General features: G+C 43.1%; 1 protein-coding gene across 1 annotated transcript in view; it reads right to left on the bottom strand.

The window, feature by feature from the left end:
* Window positions 1-141: 141 nt before the first annotated feature.
* The window catches only part of LOC145465772 (protocadherin-like protein), a 32,862-nt gene continuing 10,199 nt past the window's right edge, over window positions 142-22,804 (bottom strand). The window contains exons 6-18 of the mRNA XM_081449529.1: window positions 20,466-20,911; window positions 19,067-19,288; window positions 13,669-17,699; window positions 10,324-12,541; window positions 9,483-9,938; window positions 8,222-8,394; window positions 7,273-7,388; window positions 6,521-6,804; window positions 5,480-5,694; window positions 4,616-4,858; window positions 3,056-3,695; window positions 2,283-2,495; window positions 142-1,754 (exon numbers count right to left, since the gene is read on the bottom strand). Of these exons, the coding sequence (XP_081305655.1) occupies window positions 1,081-1,754; window positions 2,283-2,495; window positions 3,056-3,695; window positions 4,616-4,858; window positions 5,480-5,694; window positions 6,521-6,804; window positions 7,273-7,388; window positions 8,222-8,394; window positions 9,483-9,938; window positions 10,324-12,541; window positions 13,669-17,699; window positions 19,067-19,288; window positions 20,466-20,911 (9,931 nt within the window). The 3' untranslated portion in view covers window positions 142-1,080. The remainder of the gene's footprint in view (window positions 1,755-2,282; window positions 2,496-3,055; window positions 3,696-4,615; window positions 4,859-5,479; window positions 5,695-6,520; window positions 6,805-7,272; window positions 7,389-8,221; window positions 8,395-9,482; window positions 9,939-10,323; window positions 12,542-13,668; window positions 17,700-19,066; window positions 19,289-20,465; window positions 20,912-22,804) is intronic.

Genomic DNA, 22,804 nt, shown 5'->3' on the forward strand with positions numbered 1-22,804 from the left:
CGACGAGGAGCGGCTGTGACTTGGAATAAAAGCAAATTGCTCGTGGAGATAAGCTCAGCTCTAGGGTGAATAAATAATTAATTACGCTGGAAAGCATAGCACTGTTTATCAGTAAAACGTCAAGAATTTGCCATTTGGGAGTTGTTTCTTTTTTCCTGCAAACATACCATTTATTGACAGCTTGGTTTTTTCTACATAGCAATATATACTACTTGTTACCTTTCAACGAAATCACAACTTGTAAAATCTCGGGAAAAAATCCTAAAGGAATATTTTACATCACATGTAAAAAGTTAGTTCAATATTGTACGCGACGCGACTATTGCAAATTATGTAAATATGTTCCGCGAGAACTTTCAAACTTGTTCAACAAGTTGATTGTCTGGAGGCAAAGCCAGTCCGAGGCGATCTTTGTCAAGTTTATCGGCTCACTTTCCGCTAATTTCGGAAGACAAAAGCTCGCGATAATTCTGTAAAAAAAAAACGCCCTACAAAAGACAATTTATTGATATTCCCATTAGCGTTTGTAGCTCCTGTTTATGTAGCAAAGTAAGTTCTTGCACTAGAATAAATTTACCTAAATTACTACCATTTTGGACAAATGGAAATTAAATATGCTTCTCTTAATGCAGACAGGAAAAATCCAAACAAAATTCAGAAAAAGCCCAAACACTCTAGTGTTTTCAGGGCCCTACTATGAAACAATGTACAATTTTCGCTCCAATGAAAAACGCTTCCTAACTACTCGTGACGTTAAGTCCAACAACGGTAGAGTGACTAAAGATTTGTCGTTTAACAGCTAACCGCTGAGAACTGTTCAACTAATAATGTCTACCAGCAAACAACAGTGACTCGTACAGTTACCGTTTTGGGAAACAACTCACTGAAAGTTCTCAAAGATTTTCAAACACTACAACAGAACGAGTACATGACGGATGCATTCTCGTCTGCCTTGCAAGCTAGCAATACTGAGTAAAATTCTCAGTTGCATAACAATCCGCTTACATTTAAGGTGTTGGCGAGTTAAGAGATCTCTTGTAGAGTCTATTTATGTACAAAACGGTACGTGGACGCTACACCTCAGTCCTCCTCGTTGAATATGCGGTTGAGGTTGTCAAACTTCCTGCCCCATTCTTGCAAGAACGCAAATTCCTGCTCCTCTTCCTCATCTGGCTCTTCATCGCTGTCTCCGAGCTCACTGAGGTCGTCTACGTCGGAGTCATCGCCCTCGTAGCGGTAAATATGCAACTCGTCAATAGACAGGACATACTCCCCGTCCGCTTCCAGCACGCGTGTGTCAATGAACTGCTTGACGTCAATGCTTTCAGGGTGTACTACACGACGTTTGGTGATAGTGGTAACCCCGTGCTGGAGGCCTACACCGGGCATGGCTCCTTGCAAAAGCGGCTTGTTCTCTGCTACAGTAAACTCTTCTTCGCCTACGCCGCCGCCACCAGCACCTCCATCTTTGAACTTGCCGTAACCTGCGCCTCCTGTGCCCGCGATACCGTTTTCTACATAGGTGTACTTCATCAGCGTCGTAATGTCGTAGCTGAAGTTGTCTTCCTCGCCAGCGCCTTCGTCGTGGTACGGTCTGACGTTGTCGTGAACGTGTCCGTCTTCAACGACCGCTACAACGGTAGGTTGCGGTCGCCTTTTGAGGAGTACGGCGCCGATGATGGCCAAAATTGCCAGGATAATCACCAGGACGCAGGCGATAACAGCGGGATTCACCCATCGGCTGGATCGTGTACCTATGAACAAAAAACAACAAGGTGGAGACGCTTTAACAACGCACTATATAACGTCAACCTGCACGTAAACACAACACACTACTGTGGAATTAACCACCCTAACCACCCCATGGTTCACTCCTACGAGAAAACTGATCAGTGGAATTTTCCTTTTTCGGGGGGAGTGGGGGCGGGGGGGGGGTGGATGAAGGGGGGTGAAGGAGGGAGGAAGTAACTTAGGGTGGGCGAAGGGTCTTGTTATCGCAATTGTAAGGTATTTCAAACCCTTCATTTTCGACACGACAGCACCAGAGTCTGGATTTGTTACTTTTAAAGGAGCTACCTCACGAATCATGAAATTTTTAGCTTAAATTGTTCAAGTTCGTCGTTTGTAATCCGTGTTAATCTTCTCCATCCTTAACCATTTCTATCTTAGTAAACTACTATTTTCGGGTTTCCTTCAATGTGAAGGTAATTTAGTACATGACCAAAATACCGTGACTGAGCCCCTTAAGAAAACACTCGTCTCAAGACTGAGAGGTAACAAACCTGGATTGGGCGCTGTGACAATAACCTCACAATTTCGTCCACTCCAGCCAGGCGGACACAGACAATAAGGAGGTACAGCATTGACACACGTGCCGCCGTTTAAACAGCGACTTGCTGAACATGGACAGCCGAACTCTACATTCTGCCGTCGTGCCTCTATAGAGCCATCGTTATCCAAATCCACACCATTGTAGTTGTTTGATGCAGTACAGCCTGGAGGTAAATCATATTTAGGCGTTCAGAAATTACTGCACTTACGAAGGTATCCTCTGTAATGACTTGAATCGACAGAAGTAGCGAAATAACACGAACAAAAGCAGATGGAAAAAAGGCAATGGGGCTTACGCTTCTTCTATTGTTCCTATTCGAACGCGTCAGGAGCGTGGTAGACCTTTATCGACACTATTCCTCTAAGGTGAAGTATATATGAAATAATTCATATTTGAACTGCGGTTGTAGATGAAAGTGAAGAATGATCATCGCAGTAAATTTTCCTTTATCATTCTCTCCAGGAAAAGGATATAAATTTCGCAGTTTTGGCCAAAGAAATTGCCAAAAACGTCTAGCATATTTCCATGGCTTTTTCGGGAGTACAGTCCGCAATAGTATTAGTGTATTATGTCGAATATCTACTACTCATTTTATTGCCAAGAAAATCCCCGTGTTTCTTAGACGATTTCAAATACGTCAAACTCTCACTTGTCAAGAAATAGGTTAGGGATTAAATAGAGAAGTACGGATTAAAGATCCAGCAACACAATCTTGTCACTCACCTCCGAAATCTCCAATCACTTCGATATCTCCAGTACCGTCCGTTGTGGCACCCCCAATGGTCCATGAAGATATGCCACTGCCATATGCAGACAGTTCGCCATATGCACTAAGAGAGGAGGCACTTCCTAATACCGTATTTCCGCCAGTTACATCTCCGCCCGAAGCACCACCGGACGCCACTCCTCCGTTAGAGGCACCACCGGACACTTCGCCAGCACCACCAGAAGCCCCGTTACCGCCAACACCACCAACAGACACCCCACCTTCGCCAGAGGCACCCACTGCAGTACCGCCTCCGGCTGAACTGATTACGACATATTTACCGCTCGTTTGCATGCTCTTTTGTATGACCCTGACATTAACATTTCTTTCAGACTGTCCTATAAATACCCTGCCACCACCTCTAGAAACACCCCCACTTGCAACACCTCGTATTCTCAAGCGGGCCATGCTAAGGAAGGCGCTGGAGGTGTAAACCTGTCCTCTGGAACCAACAACGATGTTGGTACCCATGACTCCTGCATTAGACGAGCCATAGCCCATTAATCCAGCTCCAACCCCGCTCGAGATGATGTTGCCGTCAGCAGTGCGTAAGATAGCGTTGCCGCCGCTGTTAACAAAGGCTTCCACGACTCTGACCTGGGGTAGGAATAAAAGAAAGTCTTAGTTCAGCCCAAAATACGTGCAACAAAATAGGACACAATGGGGCTGCTATTTGACGACTTATTTCTATTACTGTGTTAGCACTCGATAATAGCTACTGGAAACAATAGACTTCAAAATGGCCGCCGTATTAGACATAATGCGACTGCTTAGTTTCGAACAAGAGATCCCTTATGGGCGAGAGGATAAATCCCCCATACAGACCTTATTATCAAAGCAATCTCTCTAAAGTTATTTCGGACATGGTACCCAGTTCTTCAGGAGGTAATGCTAACACGCGCGTTGCGTTGATGTTTTAGTGGAGGATGAAAATGTATGCAAAGCCGTGTTGGCTCTCCACGTGAGCAAAATCCAAAATCCAAATCTAAAATCTTGACCCTGCTGAGACTTCCGAAACCAAGAATTGTGTAAGATTTCCTTAGTCTATATGGAGGATCAACTCACTTGTCCTTCTTCCTCTCCTGATTTGGGCCGGGTTGTCCACAGCCCGTTTAAGCTAACCCAGGATTAGCGAGAATTATGATTTCAGATTTGTAACGTTCAGGTGATGTTTTCTGTTTATATTGTTTCCCTTCAGTTTTGAGCTAGAGTAACATCAAACTACACAAAACACAAACAGTGAAAAAAAAATCCTAAAAACAAAATTTAACACTTCAGTTAACTTTTAATCTTGGGTTAACGTTCACCGGCTTTCGAACAACCCTGCCTATTTATGGCCGGGCACTGAGCAAATCGACCGGTTGTGAGGGCGATTTTGCCCGCCTGGTTTGACCATCTAGAGAAGGTTAAAATTCTTTTTTAGAATTTCAGTTCACATAGTTTTGCCCGCTTGTGAAAACCAGTTGTCTTCCTGATGAAAACGTTAATGAAACTCCTGAAAGTGTGAGTAACCGTACCTCAGTAACGTTAGGCAAGCCACCAGTGAAGAAACTTCCTCCGCCCATGTTGAGCAGTTTGTGTAAGCCACCCGTGGTGCCCTCCACTTTACCGTCGTAATCGATCTGAAGGCTTGCACGGTTGCCTTCTCTCTTGACTACCACAGTGTGGTATACATCATCTGTCACGTTCAGTTGAGGAATGCTTAGGATCTTCATGCGGTCACCCAGTCGGAAGATGTAACGCAGCACACCGTTCTTAACCTGCAAGGAAAATTGTGAGCGAAAACTGTTGGCCATGTATCCAAGGAAGGTTAAATCAAGGAACTATTCCTTGATGTGTTACAATCTGAAGATGACTATACTGAAATCTCCAAACTGATACAAAAGTTTTCTAAAATAACATAGTTTATTAATAACAATAATCTTGTCGCTTGTGAATGTGCGCATTTTTTTACGATTTATTATTATTTACCTGTAACTTTCGTTAATTTATTGTAAATTATCACTCTTGTTTCTTTCTTTCCTTTTTAATATAAATTCTTGCCCAGTCTCAATTAGTTCTGGAACTAGTTACGGGGGCAAGGAATTCTTCTAATTATATGTAAGACAAGACAAGAAAATAAAATAAAATTAAAATTGAATTGAAAAACTTCGTACTGTGGGGTAAAATAAAAGCGGGTGGATGAGTAAGCGGTTCTTCGGTGCTAAACAAGACAGTCATCCAAGTGGCGTCCAGCACAAATGTTCTTAAAAATAATGAAGATTAACGTGGGCACCAAAATCGTAATATGTTGTCTACTGTAACAATTACATTGAAAGTCCCCTATGGAATACATAGGTACGTCCGTAGAATCTCTCCAATATCACAAAAGAAGCTCTTACATCAATTCTGTTAAATTCGGTTCCCAAGCTGTTCGAAGCCAAGAATATGACCACATTGGTAGAATTGGGCGAGATCTTGACTTGCAGAGCGATGTTGGTGTAGAATTCATTTGCCATAGACACTGGTGGAGGAATAAGTTCACGGCGTTTCCTCTTGGACTGTTTTACCCGGTACTGGGTGAAACTATTTGCCTTGTACCAGTTGGCATTCGCTCCTATTGAAATAAGAACACGTTTATTTAGAAAACACGCACGTAATTCCCTACTTCTTGGGGACATTTTCATTAGAAAACAAATGCGGTTCGCGTAGTATAAAAGAAAGAAATGTCACAATTGTTTGGATTTCAAATAAGAACTAACTCTCAGGGAGTTCCACAAACGAAAAGCTCAGTCACCGTTTCCGCATATTGAAAAGTTAAGCCTCAATTTTTCAAATTCGTTGTTTGGAATCCGTGTTAATCTTCTCCATCCTTAGCCATCCTTGTTCCTTTGTGGTTTATTATTATCTCTTTGGTGTTTTTCTATCTTATTAAACTGTTATTTTCAGGTTTCCTACCATTTAAAGGTAATTTTGTATGTGGCCAAAATAACTCAAAATACCGTGACTGAGCTCCTTTAAGGCACGGTGCACAGTCCAGCGCTGTCTTCCGACTGAATTAGTTTGTACCAAAACTGTTACTAAACTCATCATACATCTCGAAATTCAAAATCCAACCGATTAACCACCGGAAAGAGTACGCAAAGTGTAGTTTTTTAACGTTGAAATGTCAATTTTGGAAGTAAATGGTTCAGATCTCCTTCACACGATCCATTCAAAAGTTGCCAGACGTTTCCATGACAACGGGTTAGTAAGTCTTGATACCCAGGCAAATTAAGGAAATATCTTTTTCAATGTTCAACGCGTTACTGCAGTAACTAACGTGACAGTCACCACAAATTCGTCGTATCAGTATGTTTACCAGAGTAACTAAGAGTGTTGCTGAACTAGTAAGGAAATCAGGGAACACTAGATGGCTCTGTAACAGTTTCAAAATCTCTTACTGGAGTTACAGTTTGGCCCAGTGTAGCCAAGATCGCACACACAGATGCTGTTTGTCCACAAAGGTTCACAATATCCCTGATCATTACAGTCTGGACACAGGTTGTTGTCAAGCTTGCAGCCTAACTCTGTGTTCTTTTCAAGCAGTGGATTCAGCAAATCATACATCTTGTTGTTGTCGTATATATCTCGGATGCAGCCTTCAAAACCTTTGAAGTTTATGTTTGCATCATTCACCGTGTTCTCCACGCCTCCGATTTGAAGCGGACCAAAGCCATTCAAGTATCTGTGGTTCAAAACAAAAAAGACGGATTTCAATCATCAGGACCGCTGTTTAAGCATGGAGTTAATAGAGTTACTTCTCCTCTATGCCCCACTCCCTCCCATCCTTTCTCCCCCGCAACCCAATCCACACCCCTCAATTAGCTACTAAACTTTCAAACCACTTTCAAAAAATTCAACCAGATTACCCCCTTGACGATATCTAAACAACACGCAGACCACAAGACTACTGTGCTGTCAATTTTAGACCTTCTAATGCCTAATCTTCTAATGCCTTCCCTTGTGGTACAAGAAAAGTAGACAAAAAACCCCCTGATTTTGTTTCACTGAGAGGTTATTCATTCATTTAGAACGGTGTGATATCTAAGCAAAAATTAGTTTTGAAGAACGACAAAATTTCTGGGAGGCCAAACATTATGAACGAACGTTGTAAGCAAAGCTTCCCCTGTGGGGAAAGGTACAGACTACTTACATCGCGGAGCCCCACACCTCGCCCTCGATCTCACACAACGCCCTGTTTTCAATCACTTCACCATTATCTTCCACAATCTGAGAGCGCGAGCATTTGTCAATCCTCAAGGTTACTTTCTAAAAAGCGAAAAGAGAAATTAAAACAAGCCATGGTTAATTGACCGTTCCAGATCAATTCAAGGTAAAGCACGTACTCTTACTAAAATTACGATGCCAAATATTTATACCCCATGTAAAAGGTGGGAGAGTCGCCTTAATAATTCAAGTGCTTACAATCTTATTCAAAGATCAGCCTCGTGGACTGTCTCGAAAGGAAAGCTTCCACACATAAGCATGACTATTAGGTAAACGCACAATCTGATTGGCTGCACAGAGGCAGGCATAAGATCGATAGATGGTACCGGAACTCAACAGGTCGGTCAGTCGCGTTTTCATGAAGTTTCTGGTGGATGTTATTTTTCTCTAAGCATTAACGCGTATCACTGACGTTTAGAGAAAACAACACAGAACGCCAAGCGCAACACAGAAATTCTCTGTTTCTCGTTATCGACCAAGGTTTAATCTTGTCTCCGCGCTCTTGCGAGAAACTAAATATATCTCCGAGTGAAAGTGCCCTTAGGAGGTCAGCCACTATCTCGACACGTATTTACGGTGGAACCCCGTTAATCCGGTCATCAACGGGCCACATAAATCTGGCCGTATTAAAGGGGTGGCTGTATTAAAGGAATTTTCTAAAATTCCTGACTAAGCTTTTGTTCGGGCCAGAATAAAGTGGTCGTAATAACGAGGTGGCCGTAAGGCGGGGTTACACTGTATTTTCATTCAATTAGAGTCAGAAAGAAGTACAACACCGGAGAGTTTGCACCCCAAGACGACAAATCGTCACATGATCAATCGTATCCAAAGGGTCAAAAACATATTTTTTCCTAAATGTTAAAAGACTTGCCTACCTTGAGTGATCGAATGATTTCCACCGTGTGCCACGTCCTATCATCGAGTCTGTCACCCCGGTTCATGTAGAGCTCGAGTGGAGCATTGGGATGAGGACCAAGAGTTAGCACCAGCTTGACGTACCCGTCCACCAACATCAACGCCATCACATCTGGTAAACCATTGTTGGCGCCTGCATAAATAAGGTTAATAAATATCGTAAATCCTTGATGATGCTATAAAATAACCAGGAAACTGCTCGAGCTCTGATTGGGAAAAAAGAAAATAACCGCCTTCCCCCCTCCCCTTCTCATCGTAGAATCAGCAGAACGTCTAAGTAGACACATTGAAAACCGTACGTTTAAACTGTTACCTTTAAAAGGTTCATTCCATAAGATGATTTTGAACAATAAAAGAGACAATATTTCGTGCCATAGCTCTCATAACAAGGCCAATATAGCAATTATCCACAGCTGAGAGAATTTGTTTGGATAAAATTAATTTCATTCTTGTAACCGATTTCTCAGTTCTCATTACTTGGATGCTTTAATAAGCAATGGTACTGTGCGGAGATATCGGATGTTTATCATAACAAGGTCAATGTAGCAATTCTTTACTGGTCTTTAGACTTTTCATATCGCACCACTGAGTGAATTTGCTTGCGTAAAATTAATTTTACTCCAGTGACAGACCGCTTTCTCAATTCTCATTACCTGGGTACTTTGATAAGTATTGCTACTGTGAGGAGATACTGGATGTACATCACTCTTAGACGAATGTGATTCACTTCGAATATTACAGTAATTTTGATTTTCAATAGACATATCCCACAGTATCTTGACACGTCAAATCCGATCGGTACACACTTTTACAGTGTTTTTTTTATGATAAGTGAAGAAATTCTCGTGCGCTCATTGGCTAATTTTCCTTGTCAATAAGTGGACAGACAGGGAATTTATAATTTATGCGATTTGGCAACGAGCGAGAGCAGACAATTTGACAATTTATTATCGAAAAAACAAATTGACGTCAGTTTTTCATGCGTTTGTCCTGTTATGGACAATGAATTTCGTCATAACATCGTCAAAGTAGTCTGCAAATCCACAGCTACTTTGACAAGGTTATGATGAAATTCATGATCAAAAACAGGACAGACGCATGAAAAACTGATCTCAATTTGTTAAAAAGTGTCTTTAAATAGTCTAAATAATCAGATGGCTGAAATGGGCGGGTCTCATCCCTGCTACAGTACATTTCAAGACGTCAGTTCATTCTACTAACCTTCATAAACTGGTCCTTGGTAGAGCAGCAGTCCATTTGCCGTTCCCGTCATAAATTGCATCGAGACTGTGCTACGTTGATAGGCGATCAGCTTCTCCAGGTGTATGAACGAATTACCCTTGAATGTCCTGGTGGTACTTTGGCACTCGGGTCCTCGGTAGTCGCGCCCACACTCGCAGATGATTCCCTTGGGAACAGCATTGTGGCACGTGCCTCCGTGCAAACAGGGCGTGCCCGTGGAACAGTTCTTTTCCTCTGGGATGATAGTCGTGTAGACGCCTCGCAGCACAACATTCATGGACACTAAGGTTAGTGAGGTTCCTGGGGCGGGGACTTGGCCATAGTCGCCACTTACGACAGTGAATGCCGAAGACGCTTTCACTTCGTTGCTGCATTTTCCAACTTGTTGTTGTTCGTAGGCACATGCATCAATGCCAATACTTCCTATCGATCGATCTGTAAATTTACAAATTACATGAAAATAATTAACTAAGAGTATTTCTAACCTTCCCACCTTCCCTCCAGGAAAGGATGCTAGTCCATGAAAACCATGCCCGTCGTGTTTTGCAAGATTTGGAATTCTTCAATGTACTTGCTACATGTTGTTTGAAACGGAACTTGTTTCCCAATCCACACACCGTTATCGTTATCAAGGGATCTTGTGACTTCGTGAAGATCATGGCAAATGTATCAAAGATCATGGCAAATGTACCGTAACCAAAAAGGACAGTTGTTGGCATTTGCCCTCACAGTCTGTCATCAACAATTTTTGCATTCTAGTTTTAACATTGTCTAGAATGGTTTACCCTATCTTAGAGGCCGTCAACATGGCTCAACTCACCTTGCAGTTCAAGCTCGTCCTTGTTTTCTCCCAACTTCTTTACAATTTCCATGTGATTCATGTACCCGCTACCGTCCAGTACTGCCAGGTAAATCTCCACTCCAAACAGATACTGCAGAGGAACACGGTAGACCGGAGCCTTTTGGACGCTGAAGATCAAAATACGGTCAACATCACCGCCGGTTAAAATGTCGGCAAACACTGATCGCCATGTCGAGTAGTATTCGCCGACAAAGACGGACGTTTTCCTCAACTCAAAGATCTGCACAGCCACACTCTGCTGGAGGGCGGCACTGGTGACACTTTGTACAATAACAGTTATAGCAGAAGTTACAGTCTTTGAGAACGTTGAATCTGTGACTTGCACGTCGAATCTGTAGGTACCCAGGGGAACGTTTGCCTCCGCAGTGATGTTACCGTTACCTGAGTTTACGGTGAAGTACTCTTGGGAAGATAACATGGTAAACTGATTTCCATGAACTTCAAAGTCGTCGTCTTTGTAGTAAGCCCTGCCGATGATGCCGCCAGCAAACTTGCCATTGTACGCGTTCACGATTATCGTCAGTTCTCCGTCTTCTGGTTCGTGTGTGTTCCTATCATCTTCTACGTCAACGAACACAGAGGTAGTATTGCTCTTAGTCGGACTTCCACTGTCAGTTGCCTGGACCTCCACTTCCCATTCCTGCGTCACCGTTCGGTCGAACAACCCAAACGCAAACATGGAGGTTGATGTGGCTGTGGGGCTACTCAGCCTGAAACGGTTGCGGAGGTCTGTCTCGACTACTGAAAACGTAAACGGCGATCCATTACTAGCTTCATCCGGATCGTATGCCTTTATTTCAGTGACGGGTTGTCCCGCTGCGGGATTTATGCCTGCCTTGATGGTACCTTCGTAGTAACGTGGTATAAACCAGGGGCCGTTATCATTGATATCTGTTACAGTGAGATACAATAATCCGACACCCTGCAACCCTCCACTATCCGTCGCTGTGATGGTCAAATTGTACTTAGGAATGGTTTCTCGATCTATCTGCAAGACGGTAGAAATTATTCCAATACTGCCATTGTTAGGATCAGACTTGATAGCAAACATGTTGGCGTCATCGCCATCAGTAATCGAGAACGTGAACTCTGCGTTGGTACCCGTGTCCTTATCGATGGCTGTCACCTGCGCTACAGAAGCTCCTGGCTTGACACTCTCCGATACAACCTCGTTGTACACGGAGGGTACAAACACCGGAGGATTGTCATTAGCGTCAAGCACATTAATGTACACAAACGCTTTCTCCTCTGCCTCCTGGGGTGGATTCCCTCGATCAGTTACCTTGACCGTCAAGTTGTACGACTTCTTCCCTTTGTCAAAGTCAAGAAGTCCGGACACGAGGATGTCGCCCGTTCGCGGGTCGATGTAGAACTCGTACGGGTCATTGCCCGTCTCAATTGTGTACTCTAACTCGGCATTTGGTCCCTCGTCTTCATCAGAAGCTTTGACCTTCGTAACAAAGTACCCGGGGAGCGCATCCTCCGGCACTTTAGCCCGGTAAATTGTGGGATCGAACTCTGGCTTCTGATCATTTCCATCGGTCACTTTGATGGTAGCAGAAACAGTTCCAGACCTTAGTGGGTCTCCAGCCCTTCTGTTTGTAGCTTTGACTCGAATTGTAAACTCGTTTTCGGCACCTTCTTTTTCGAGAGTTTCCAGCGTAGTGACGAGACCAGAGTCTGGATCAATCTTGAACTTGCCATTTGCATTGTCCTCTAGCTCGTAGACTATCTCTGCATTGATACCCGAGTCCAAGTCGATTGCTTGAAGAACCATAACACTTGTACCGGGGTTTTTGTTCTCTTCTACATAGCCTATGTAGGGAGGGCTGGGAAAGTACGGAGCGTTATCATTGATGTCCGTAAGGTTGACTCTAACTAAAGCTTCCCCCCTGTGCTTACCATCGGAAGCATACACATAAAAAGAAACAATCTGCTGTTTTTCGCGATCAAGCCTGCTATTTGCAGTGGTTATTAGACCAGTTTTGGCGTCGATTGTGAAGTACGTCTGCCCTGTCTTGTCAATGGAGTATTGCAGTTCGCTCTGGACTTTAGAGCTATCTAAGTCAGTTGCAGAAACCTTTTTAACACTCTCGCCTGGCGGGCTGTCCTCTTGGATCGTTGCTTCGTAGATCAGGGCAGAAAACTCAGGCACGTTGTCATTCGTATCAATAACCTGTTAAAGGAAGTCAAGAGCTATTGAGTGGTTAATTTGTAAGCTTGCAAAAGAGTAAAGAATACAAAACCCCCCAAAAATACATGATTACAGTGATCAGTTGGGCTCGGGCGACTATGAGATAGTCAGTTTACAGGCATGCCAGTTTCCTATTCACAAAACGTGACCAAGGAATTTAACTCAAGAATGCCAAGAGCAAATCCATCTACTGGCTTGAATCCGGGATCTCTGGATTCCAATACCTGCGCCTAAACCAACTGCTCACACCGCCCGAGCCTTAAGGAATATCACTTGCCCATGGGATCCTCGTCCATCACAGGCTCAACCCCCACCCACAAGTCCCAGCATTTCGTCGCGTTACCCAAACAAATCGTCAGTACCCTATATTACAGTATGCTCCTGGGTTGACAGAGGCAAGTACTTATGCGTCCCATGGCGCGATAACGACTGATGATGATGACGATGTCTAGAGAGGCCCTATGGGAATTTTAAGTGTATTGGCTAAAACAGCACTGCATATTGACCCTAGTACTCGAAGCTAGATCGCTCGTCCGAAATCCATCGGGGTCCTGATTAAGAGACTGTACCACACTAAACAATGCTTCCTGCAACTGGCTTCGCAATTTTGTTCATTACCGCATTAAGAAATAGATTCATGTTGTCGTACGTCTGTTTCGTAATTGATTACAGATGAGTGTGTCACTGATGTTCTCACCACATTTTGACGTCTTCTGATATCTATTACAGAACAGACCCACAGCAACAAGGAATCTATTTGTGCTATATAATAAAGAAACTAAAAAGAATGTTACGGGCGCCGTCTATGCGTCTGTTCTCCAATTGATCATGAGTAAGAACCAATCGAAATGCGAGAATTATGACTTATTATATATGATGGCTAGAGTACCTATAAAGGTGTCTACAAACGTAGTACTAGTATTGGTTCTACCTATTGCAACAATTTTGAAACGATACCACAAATTTTCTGAGCCTTGTTAAGTATAACACACCTAACACTAAATGGCGGAACTTGTCTTGCCAACGCACAAAAAAAAAAAAAAAAAAAACTGCGAGGCAACCGCCCGCTTCAACAACGCCTTAACGCTTTGAGATTTAGATTTACTAACCTTTATAACAACATCAACAGTGTCGCTGTCTTTTCTGTCTGTGGCCGTTACTTTAATGGTGTAGGACTGTCTGCTCTCGAAGTCGAGCTTTCCATCCAGAATAAGAATTCCGTAGTTCTTGGCACTGTTGCGTTGTGGTTGGTAGACCGTTTCCATTTTGAACTTCTGGGATTGATCTCCGCTGGAGATAAAATAGTCAAGCCTTGCATTTTCTCCAATATCACCGTCCGTTGCGGAAAGCTCACGGATAGAGGTCCCAATGCCTGCGTCTTCTTGAACAGTGGCTTCATACTGTCTTTTTGCAAACACAGGTGGCTTGTCATTTTGATCGACGATGTCAACATTAACTGTTACTTTGGTGTCGAACGTTTGATCGGACGCTGATGCCGTCATAATAAACCTTTCGCGTGCCTCCCTGTCGAACCTTTTTCTGGAAAAGATGGTTCCATTGTTGGCAACAATTCTGAAGTCACTTATTAGAGTGTCCAGCGCGTACGTGACCTTACCGAACTGGCCCGTGTCTCTGTCATCTGCTTTGATCGTTATCACATTAAACGGGGGGTTCGCGTTCTCTGGGACTCTGGCGGTGTACTCTGACAGTTTAAATGTAGGTGCATCGTCATTAACATCTATGATGGTCACAAGCACAGTACAGGTGGCATAGAGATTGGTTGCGGACTCTCTGGCTCGAAACTGAAGCTTGTAAGATTTTTGTTGTTCGTAATTAATCATTCCCGCAGTTGTAACATTACCAGTGTCTGGATTAACCTGAAATTTCTGCTCCGCGTCAGGATTGGACTTCACCAAGCTGTACGTTATCTTATTGGCGGGATCAACCTTGCTTTCCGCTTTGATAACGACAACAAAATAACCAAGATCCGTATTTTCCGGAATGTTCTTACTGTAGATGTTACTGGGTATGAACTCGGGTGGTCTTTGGTCCACTACATTGATCTCAACCGTGGTCTCCGAATCACGTGGTGATCCAAGGTTTGACACAATAGGCTCGGTGTTTGTTGCCCTGACTGTCAGCACCACAGTTTGTTCGAAATTGGACAAGTCCGCATTGGTTAAAATGTCCCCGGTATCCCGATTAACATCGAACCTGTCATTAGCACCGACCAAGGAATATGCCACCTTCTGGTTGGAGCCTACGTCAGCGTCTGAAGCACTGACAGTTACGACGGTCGTGCCCTTTGCAGCTTTGTGAAATACACTGGCCAGATACCTCTTTTCATTGAACACGGGGTAATTGTCATTCTTGTCGATAACTTCGACTTCTATGACGCAGTACGAAAGAAGTCTCTCCGCTTCATTCCTGCCGTGTCCGCCATCTTCGGCTTGCACAATCAAAGTATAGCCCTCTGTACTGCCCTCTCGGTCCAAACTGGTTATCGTGGTAATAACTCCGGTGGAATTGTCGATATCAAACAGCTTCTTTCCACCAGTAATTGAATACTCTATTTCCTTGTTTCTTCCTCTGTCGCTGTCTACAGCAGTGACTTGAATCACCACCTCCCCTCTAGGCTCGTTCTCCGCGATGGAGGCTATTCCTGGACAGACTGTGAACACTGGTCTGTTGTCATTGATGTCTTCGATGTTGACTATGACACGAACTTCGTCGAATTGTAAGGATTGAGTGTCAGTTGCCCTCACTTGAAGAGTGTACTGCGTTTGCTTTCCTTTAACACTTTGTGTAAGGGACAGTACACCAGTTGATGGATTAATCTTGAATATATTGCCGCCATCCCCACTGGTTATGGAGTAGCTTGGAATGTCTCCATCAGCATCTCTGGCCACAATGGCTGCTAGTGGCATGTTTATCGCTGCATCTTCGGCAATACCAATGTTGTATTCGCTCTCCTGGAACGAGGGAACTTCGTCATTGGCATTCTGAACAATCACCTTGACATAGGACCGAGAAGTAAACTTCTTCTCTCCGAAATCCTCCACAACGACGGTAAAGGTATGCTCCCTTTGCGCTTCATAATCAAGCGCGGAATCACCTACACTGATGTCGCCGGTGACCTTATCAATTTTGAAAAGACTTGTACCTTCCAGTGAATACGTCAGGTCACCGCGATCACAACCACAACCTGTACAATCACAGTCATAAGCAACTACAGAGAGCACTTGTGCGCCTGCACCAACAGCTTCACTGACGGATTTCTCATACACCTGCAATGGGAAATAGGGAACGTGCTCATTGGCGTTCGTCACTATGATCTGGACATCCACATCATTGGAGTAACCGCGAGGGATCTGCTCGGTTGTTCTGACTTTCAGATTGTAAATTGCTCGCTTCTCACGATCTAAAAGAGAGTTCACTCTGATCTGACCGGTATTGTCAATAACGAACTTGCTATCTGAATCTCCTTGAATGATTGTGAACCCCAGCCTTGCTCCAGAAACACTGGTGGCGTTGACCTTACCGACCGGTTTTCCAGGAAGCTCCTTCTCAAACACTGTAAACTTGTAAGGGTTTTCTGAAAACACCGGCTTAAAGTTGACAGTTTTGATATCAAGATACACGGATTCACCAAACTGACGTGGGACGCCATAGTCAAAGCCAAAGAGCGTTACATTGTACCCTCCCCTCTCTTCCAGATTACCAGCAGTCTCCACAACGTCAGTCAGCGGGTTGATGCCGAAGGGTACTGCCCTGGACACCATCTGATAGCCAATTCTGCCGGCCAAACCACTGTCCTTGTCCTCTGACTTCAGCTGATACGCCTTTACCCCTGGTCGTGAATTGGTGTTAACGCGGCCAAAGAAATCGATCATTTTCATGACAGGCTTGTTGTCATTGATGTCAACCACGTTGATTTCTACATCGACATCACTGGTGCGACTACGAGGTGCTGGTTCAGTTTCTCTTATGGTCAAACCGAAGAACTGTTGTTCTTCATAATCAAATGGTGCTTCCATCCGAACTTTTCCTGAATTGTCCACGGTAAAATTGGATTTCCGCGGGTAGATAATGGATAATTTGCCGCCAGGGAAATACCTTGGAACTATAGCGACCACACTACCAACACTCTTGTCTTCCCTTACATAGACCCTAACTGGTTGTTGATCGCCTCTGTAGCTTACTAACACCAGCTGAACTTCAACTTTTGTCTCACGGGGTGGAGAGCCACTATCTTTAGCTGTCAACTGAAACTTCACAGGCGATGGAAAGTCTTCGCGAGGCTTCTTTGCTATCAAGAAGCCTTCGCTATCTATAGAAAACATCGACTGTACATCACTAGATAACGTATAAGAAATCGTATCACCATCCCTATCACCGGCTGACAGGCGAGCAACCTGATCACCAACTCGGAAGTCGTTTTCTACTTTCCTCTCCACAACTCCACCAACTTCACCAGGGAATTGCGGAGGGTTGTCATTGATGTTCTTTACTTTAATAACAACAGTAACCTGATCACTGCGGTCTCTACTGTCCATGACTCTTACAACTAACTGATGTTCACGAGCCTCCTCGTAATCTAGCTCCCTCGTTACTCTAATTTCCCCGGTGGACGGAACCATTCGGAAGAGGCCACCCTCGTTACCAGAGGTGATTTCATAAGTAAGGGCCTCGGAGGTGGCAGCTTTCACGACCATAACTCTGTCGTTGGCTTTAACACCCTCAGTGACTTCCTGAATGACTGGTTTAACAACAAATCTGGGTGGTCCATCCGGTAAGAATACGTTCAACTGCACAGTGGCAGTTTTTCGCAGAGGCGGATTACCTTTGTCTTTTGCTTCAACTTCAAGGGTAAACTGAGAGGCGGAGACTGTTGTCAGGGACTTCTTCACCTTGATCACTCCAGTATCAGGATCAATTTTAAAGGCTCCCTCGCCATTTCCACCCGTAATGTTATACACCACCTTTCCATTGTCACCGTTATCCAAGTCTGTGGCCACCACTAGCAGGACTTGAGAGTCCACCTTTGCATCAAGGGCTACTTTGGCGACATACGAATCAGCAGAAAACTTTGGGGAATGATCATTTACATCCCTCACGTTCAAGACAACCTTAGCAATTGCTTTGAAAAAAGAAAAAGAAACAAGAACACTTTGTTTGAGTCACTGAACTTTTTCGCTCCTAGCGCAGATTCCATGTTGCCGTGCGTTTGTTCAGTAATAGACCACAAATGACGTCAAAATGTGGTAAGAACTAAAAAATGGCACACAAAGCAATAGCCCAGTGTGACTGTGATTGTCTTACCACGTTTTGATGTCTTTTGTGATCTATTACTGAACAGACACACGGCCACATGGAATCTACTTGCTTTATATAATGGAGAAACAAAACAGAATTTTAATGACGTCACCTAAACGTCTGACCTCCAATAGATAATAAGAACCAATTAAAATGCGAGAATAATTTGACTTGTAATCCATCAAATATTTTCGTTCGCACGCGATTGGTCTGAACGCGTCACGTGACTGAATATGCCCCAGCTAAAACTTGGGAATATCCGACTGATATCACCCAATTTTCAAAACTACGCGTGATGCGAAAAATATTTGAAGGATAATAAACTCAATAGACTCCATTTGGCGCGAAAATATGCTCGGATATTTGTCCTTGGACATTATCTTTTCCTCAAAACTCACAGTTTTGCATGAATGTAGTAAATTCTACAGTTCAACCCCTATTAGACGGCAACCCTCGTGGAAATGGATATTGGCCGCTTAATGGGGTAAAAACAATAGACAAGCCCTCATCGGGACTTTGATTACTGGCCGCCTAATAGGGGTGGCCGTTTAATAGGTGGCTGCTTAATAGGGGTTCGACTGTATCTTGATCAACGAGCCAAAGTCTTCTTTAAAGGAAAGACAGTGGAATCCTGATTAATCGAACCTCCAAGGGAAACGAAAATTGGTTCGAAAAATCGGCTAGTTCGAGAAATCGGGGGTAAAAATACAGTGTTTGACTGAGGAGGGGAAACGACTTCCAAAAAATGAGGGTTCAAGAAATTGGGATTCGACTGTAGTTAATGCACCCTAGTGGGGTGCACTTTTGAGTTATGTTAGTCATGTGAGCACTTTTAAGAACACAAGAGAATCGCATAGAAAAGAAAAAGACGTAGCCGAGTACATAGCGCACTTCTCGAGTGTTCGAAAATGCATTCCCACGTGCATACTTAACTCAACAATACACGAGGACGAAATTGACAATTTGTTGCACGCTCAAATTCGTGACGTAAGCAGTGTGCATTGTATAACACATGGAAAACGGCGAGCCTACTTTGTGCAACAGAAAATGTTGCCAGTATTACTCAACCTTTAGATAAAAATTTGCTATCCATCAAAACGTTCAACTGATGGTTATGGTTACCAGCAGGAGAGGGTTTCCAGTAGAACATGTTGAGTGTTTACTTATCTACTTGAGTTTAATGGAGCTTACTTGAAAGAGATGGATTTCCTTTATCTGAAGCTTCGATGTACAGAACGTGCTGTCTGATTTGCTCATAGTCCAGCTTTGCCTTGGTGGAAATGGAGCCAGTCGTTGAATCCACTACAAACTTCGAGTTCACGTCCACTGCATAGAGCAACACGTATTGCACTTCTCCGTTTGTGCCCGAGTCCAAATCTGTTGCTGATACTTTCCCCACTTCTTGATCGATACCTTGGGAATGGAAAAAGTACAAGACTGATTGAGATGGCGTGGAGATAATCTTTGTAGCTTCCTTCAGACCACACAAAGACTAGGGGAGCAGGGATGGTGCAGCAGTGAGAGCGCTCGTCTCCCACCAATGTGGCCGTGGTTCGATTTCAGCCCGGTTCCATATGAGGATTTAGTTTGTTGTTGGTTCTCGCCTTGCTCTGAAGGTTTTTCACTGGGTTCTCCGGTTTTCCTCCCTCCACAAAAAATATTTCCAAATTCCAGTTCGACCAGGATAGAGGACCCACATGAAACTATTCAACTGCCAGCCTTGGCACATGTAACTAATTTTTTAGCACATAAGACTAACACGAAACTATTTTTTTTTCTTGCAAAACTTGTTTTACTCAAAGAAAAAGAACCATAACATGTGTGTGGATAGTGTGAGTCAAACTGGGGTAGTCCGACTAGATGACAAGTTCACTCATCACTAACTACACTTGCTGTGTGTGACTGCCGAAACTCGAAATTTTTAAACTACATATACTACAAGCACTGAGAACTATATCTATTACAGTGTTGCCCAAACCACAAAATGAACGCTAACCGCAAGCAAACATGACTAGAAGTAACCGCAGGCAAACCGGAGTGGAGCTAACCTCCGACTAATATCACAAAAACTACGGTTTTTCGCACAACAAAACAAAAAGTAAGCAGGCATCTATAATTTCGCTCCTAAACCATTTTCAGCTTGGGTGACGCACTGTCCCTATTCGCACGTACCCTCAGTACGTGATTCCACGCTATAATATACATACTATAGAAAACCAATCACGCTTTCCATTTAATTAAAAACACCAGTTTGAATTTCCAGAAATTTCTAGTGGCGAATGGAACAGCATTTTCCAGAATTCCGGAAAAGAGGACAACCTTCCAAGGTATACCGAAATTCTAAGAAATTTCCTTCCGGGAGTTACCATTCGACTTTCCCACCGGAATGTCTGGAATGAATGGTTCGCTTTTCAGAACTTCAACAATTTCCGCATTATCTGGAAACTTTCCATGGCAATTTCCGCACCATTTGCCGCTGTTTAGAAATTTTCGGAATTTTTGGTTGAATGGAAAGTACCCCAAGTTTATAAATACCGCACAGTAATGCACTACACTGCACTTGACTGCACTGCTGACTTAAGTGACTAACCTTTGTTTTCGTTCACATCAAAAGAGTACACTGTTTTTGTGAACTCTGGCGCATCATCGTTCTTGTCTCTTATTGTCACATCAACTGTGGTGTTGGTGACCTTGCTCCCCACAGACACAGACACTTTCAAGCTATAGGAGTCCTTTTTCTCCCTGTCCAAGGGTTTTGCCACGCTTATAACACCAACATGGTTAATGCAAAATGCATCGTCATTGTTTCCGCCTATGATACTGTACTTGTAGCTAGGATTACTTAAAGACGGTGAAATATCTTTGACTGGGAAGCCAACAGCCTTGTTTTCATCAAGCGACACTGAATATGTTGCTTGCAACTGTGGAGCTTGTACTCCCTCTGTCACAAAGATTTTGAGACCGAAGGTAGGGCTTTGTTGACCTTTGCCATCAGTTGCTTGAACATTGATATCCCACGACTGTTTTTCAGATCTCCTGTTTACAATTAACAGGAGAGTCAATAAATATGGCAAGTTACCAAGACTAATGTTAAAATGACAACAATAACAATGGCAATTGAAATGATAATGAAAATGGCAATGACAATGATAACTATAATGACCATGACAATGACAATAGGAATGACAATGGTAAATAAATAAAATGACAATTGCCACAACAAATGCAATGGCAATAACAATGACAATAACAATGGTAACCACAATGACCATGACATTGGCAATGGAAATGGCAATAGGAATGGCAATAGCAACGGTAATGGAAAATGACAAAGACAACTGCCACAACACTTGCAATGGCAATGATGATGACAATGACAATGGTAATGGCAACGGCAACAGCAATGGCAGCAGCTACCGGGACGGCCCCGGCACTGGCAACAATGGCAATAGCAATGAAAATGACAATGGCATTATCACAATGGTAATGGTAGTGAATATGACAATGACAATACTAATGGTAGTGACAGTGACAATGGCAATGGAAATGGCAATAGGAATGACAAATGGCAAGGGAAATGGGAATATGACAATGACAATTGCCACAACACTTGTAATGGCAATGATGATGACAATGGCAATGGCAACAGCTACAGGAACAACCATGGCACTGGCAATGACATTGGCAATGACAATGACAATGGTAATGATAGTGACAGTGACAATGGCATTATGACAATGACAATACATATGGCAATTACAGTGGTATTCTGACAATGACAATTCAATGACATTGGCAATGACAGCTTTTTATTTTATACAACGATGAGATACAGTGCCCTCCTACAAAGAATTAACCACTTTTTCCGCTGTGTGTACCAGTTATTTTGTAATTTCATGTTTTGTGTGCTTCCTGTGCTGGAGCTTCATTAATATAAATGGCTTTGGCTTTTTTATTGTGTTCAAGCAAAGGAGAATGCATCCTAATTTTGGGTTGGTATCCTGTGTTCATGCTGGGTGTGCTGCATAATACAGGCAAAATTGGTTGAGATATTCATAGTGAAAGCAAATTTAGCTCTGCCAAAGATTTTTTCAGGGGCTGAGGCCTCGCTTTCATTATACATTGTAAATGTACCTATACCTCACTTTAACATATGCACTCATATGGAAATTTGTCTGTCGCACTATTGAGAAATCAGGCTGTGCATTTCTGTCTATTTCAAAATTTCTAGCAACTCTTTCAATACTCTAGGGAAGTGAAATTTTCCTGTCTGTCCTTTCAAGTGAGTTGTAAGGTTGCTTAAGTCCTAGGAAGGTGTGTGCGTCAACTGGTGTATAGATCAAACGGTAAATCGGTGTTCTGATGTCAATAATCTCACCTTCAATGCCGTTTTGGTGAATCAAAAGAGGACAAACTGAGCAGTCAGTGTTCTCAGCAGACATTGAGCAACAAGACTATGGCTTGCTGTCACAAAATAAATGTACTCAGTTGTTTAGCTTACTGGCCATTGTGCCACAAAATAAATGTACTGAGTTGTTTAGCTCGGTGGCCATTGTGCCACAAACTAAATGTACTGAGTTGTTAAACGAATTTGCTCAGTGGCCATTGTGTCACATCAGCAGCTTCTAGAAGTGACACTTTTCAGGATAGCCCTACCAACTGGGATTTGCATTTTGACAATTTTGATAAAAAGGCTCTAAAATATATGCACATACTTAGAGTGTCTAAAAGCAATGGTTAGTGTACCAGACCTTCATCTCTTATTGAATTCTTTTATATTTTGGCAGCTGTCACACCATTGCATCACGATATTTGTGACTTCACATTCCACTAATTAAGTTGTAATTTGAAGATTTGTTAACAATAAGATTTTCCAGATCCTTTTGATTTCATATGTATTAAATTATGCAGACTACGTCAACTGACTAG

This window comes from Orbicella franksi, chromosome 13 (assembly GCF_964199315.1).
Source record: "Orbicella franksi chromosome 13, jaOrbFran1.1, whole genome shotgun sequence".
In the NCBI taxonomy this organism is placed as follows: Eukaryota; Metazoa; Cnidaria; class Anthozoa; order Scleractinia; family Merulinidae; genus Orbicella; species Orbicella franksi.